Source organism: Daktulosphaira vitifoliae, unplaced genomic scaffold (assembly GCF_025091365.1).
Source record: "Daktulosphaira vitifoliae isolate Bord-2020 unplaced genomic scaffold, ASM2509136v1 Scaffold_5, whole genome shotgun sequence".
NCBI lineage: Eukaryota > Metazoa > Arthropoda > Insecta > Hemiptera > Phylloxeridae > Daktulosphaira > Daktulosphaira vitifoliae.
This window is the reverse complement of record NW_026099576.1, coordinates 28420362-28423342: the sequence shown is the minus strand read 5'-3', so window position 1 is coordinate 28423342 and position 2981 is coordinate 28420362. Positions and strand designations below refer to the sequence as shown.

The window sequence follows — 2981 nt, the reverse complement described above, 5'->3', positions numbered from 1 at the left end:
AATTTGATGAAATTTATGTGTTAATTATTTTGCATTATAAAAACAATGAAAACACGAATGAATNGTGAAATTTATGTGTTAATTATTTTGCATTATAAAAACAATGAAAACACGAATGATTAGTTCACACTTCATACATTGTTTATAAAAAATGATTTTATGGAACCACTATTTTATTATTATTCTATTTGTATGCAATCATCTAATGATTTAATTACGTGACTGCGATATGTTCTATTTAAATATCATCAGAAATATTAACGTTCACGTTGTTGACATGTCGAAACTACCAAATTTTTTCTATAAAACACTTCTAAATTCATTTTTTATAACATAAGTAATTTTTATTAGAACAAACTAAATAAAATAAAGTAAAAACTTTTTAAACAATAATTAACAAATGAAAATGAAAAATATAATTTATATAAATTTAATATTTTGTCCAACGTTTGAATTCTCGATGCCATTGATAATTTTTTACTTGTCTTGTCAAACTCAAATTACCGCTAAAAAAATTTCAATAAAGTTCATTATTCATAATCAATAACTATTGTCAAAAAAAAAAATTAATTCTAAGTTAAAACTATATTTTTATGAAATACCTTACACCCTAACAATTATAATTTTTTATTATTTTATGTATATATAATTTATTAAAACATACTTAAACTCTTTAACGACAGCATATTCATTAAACCGAACAGACTTTTTTTGATTAGAATCATAAAATCTGTTATTGTTTATATTATCTGATGAATTGATTTTACAATCTGCAGTATTTTTTTTCAAAACTCCTCTCTACAAAAAATCAATTTAATACATAATGAGCAATACATATATAAAATAAAATAATTTATAATGAAATGAAAAAAAAATGTTATCTAATTAAAAGTCTTTTATTTGTTGAAAAAGCTTACTTTGTTGACTGTATTGTAATAAACAGCAGAAGGAATATATTGAACTTTAGATTTGGCATTTTTATAAAATAATTTTTTGGATTTACGGTTAAACAGAAGTGTTCCGCTCACAGCGTATTTCATATCAGTTTTGCTATGATGAATGTCATTAGAAACATTATTTTCTTTGTAATTGCTTTCAGTTACATCATGTAAATTAGTTTCATGACATTCCGTATTATTCAACAGTAATTCAATTGTGTTAGACTCCACAGAAACAATACTCCGAATTTCAGACTCTGCATTTTTATCAGTTACTTTTTCAGAATTATTTTCGGACGGTAAGGTTATATTTTCAGTGAATTTCATATTAGTTTTGTGAAGACAAATTTCATCATTAGAAACATTATTTGCTTTGCAGTCGGTTGTTACAACAAATGAGTTCATATTTTCACCATTCGTATTATTAAACAATAATTTGTCTGAAGTTGATGTAACTAAACTTTCAAAATTACAAGTACCGTTGTAATTATCCTCAGTATTTTCTAATGTAGGTTCCTTACCTACATCATCTATTACACCTTTAGTTTTGACGTCATTTATGAATGAAGTTGCTATTAAAACAGGAAGACACACGGTTAGCCTTTTCTCGTCAGTATCAAATACACCAGTAGCATTATCTACTGAAACGAAGCTCGGTATATTAATATTTAGTTTATAACATGCAGAACTTGTAGAAACTAACTTCAAAACATTTTTTAAAATTGTTAAGACAATGTTTTTAGAATCTTCTAGTAATGGTAAATCAATTTCAATTATTATCTCATTCAAATTCAAAGTTGGCATCGAGTTAAGCAGTTCATCATCGTTGACATCAAGAATATTAGCACCTGAACGATATTTGATTGTATACGACGGTGTAATAAATGAAGATGTTTCTAGATCAGCCAAATCAAGTGTTTGTGTAGAGCTATCTTGAAGATCAGAAATAAAAGAGCTAACGTTATTTAATGGTTCAATTTTAATCGGCTCAACCACACCGAATACACTCTTTTTAGAGTACTTAACGAAGTCCCTATCTAAAACAATATTATAACTATTCTCAATAGACTTCAGAGCTGCATCTTTGACAAAATCTTTAAAGTCATTATTAAGGACAGTCGAAAGTACAAAATCAGTGTGAAAAACTACGTCAATAATGCAATTTAGATTATTTTTCGAATCACTTACATAACGTCTTGGTGAAATGCAATTTGGAATACACCAATCGTTTTTATTAATATCAGAGGAGCATGATGCTTTTCCAATTTCATTACTATAACAAACGTTTATAAAAACTTTTAAATGGGATTTTGCATTTATGTCGTTCAAGTGAGTTTTTATGACAAACACTGGAATTGGTTGTACGAGTAATTGAGGACAGTCTTGATCCATTTCTTGATTTATGACGTCCCTTTCATAACCAAGATTATTCTTCTCTTTGTTTGAAATATCGCAAGTTTCACTATCATCGGGTTTTATTTGTTTTGATCGTTCTAAATTAATAGACTCGAAAGAAAAAAGGTTACCCATTGTAGTGACTTTATTATAAGAATTCACAATTTGTTACTAAAGTGTTGAGCTTAGAAAACGAAGTGACAAATTTTGAAATAAAAATATATACGCGAGTTGTTTAAAAGTTGATTTTGTTTCTACGGATATGTTAGAACAATTAACAGTTTTTATTTAAGCTAATTATAAAATATATTTTTATTGCATAATTATTAACGTGTTACTAAGTATTAGTTTTAGAGAAATTTATTACAACGATTATAAGCTGAAATATTAAAAGGTTTCAAGAAATATCAGCGCTGTTCTTTTATTTTTATGAGTTTAGCTAATGAGTCTAACTAAGTATAATTACTATTATTATTTTATTTATTTTGGATCTTAAAAATAAATAGATAAATGAATGATAATAATATTATTACGATATAAAATTTGTAACAATTAATGATTGTTCATAGATTTTTATAATGGTAAACAAGTAAATGTATTCGTATATTATCCTATAAAAATAAGTTTTTAAAAAAGAAATTATATTTA

At 25.5% G+C, this 2981-nt stretch overlaps 1 protein-coding gene across 1 annotated transcript; it reads right to left on the bottom strand.

Moving 5' to 3' along the window:
* Positions 1-356: 356 nt before the first annotated feature.
* Positions 357-2468, bottom strand: LOC126908282 (protein kintoun-like). Its single transcript, XM_050690196.1, has 3 exons — positions 918-2468; positions 665-798; positions 357-506 (listed from the first exon to the last, which is right to left on the bottom strand). Exons 1-3 carry the CDS (start codon positions 2466-2468, stop codon positions 431-433), a joined length of 1761 nt encoding a protein of 586 aa, XP_050546153.1. The 3' UTR covers positions 357-430.
* Between the last annotated feature and the right edge of the window lie 513 nt (positions 2469-2981).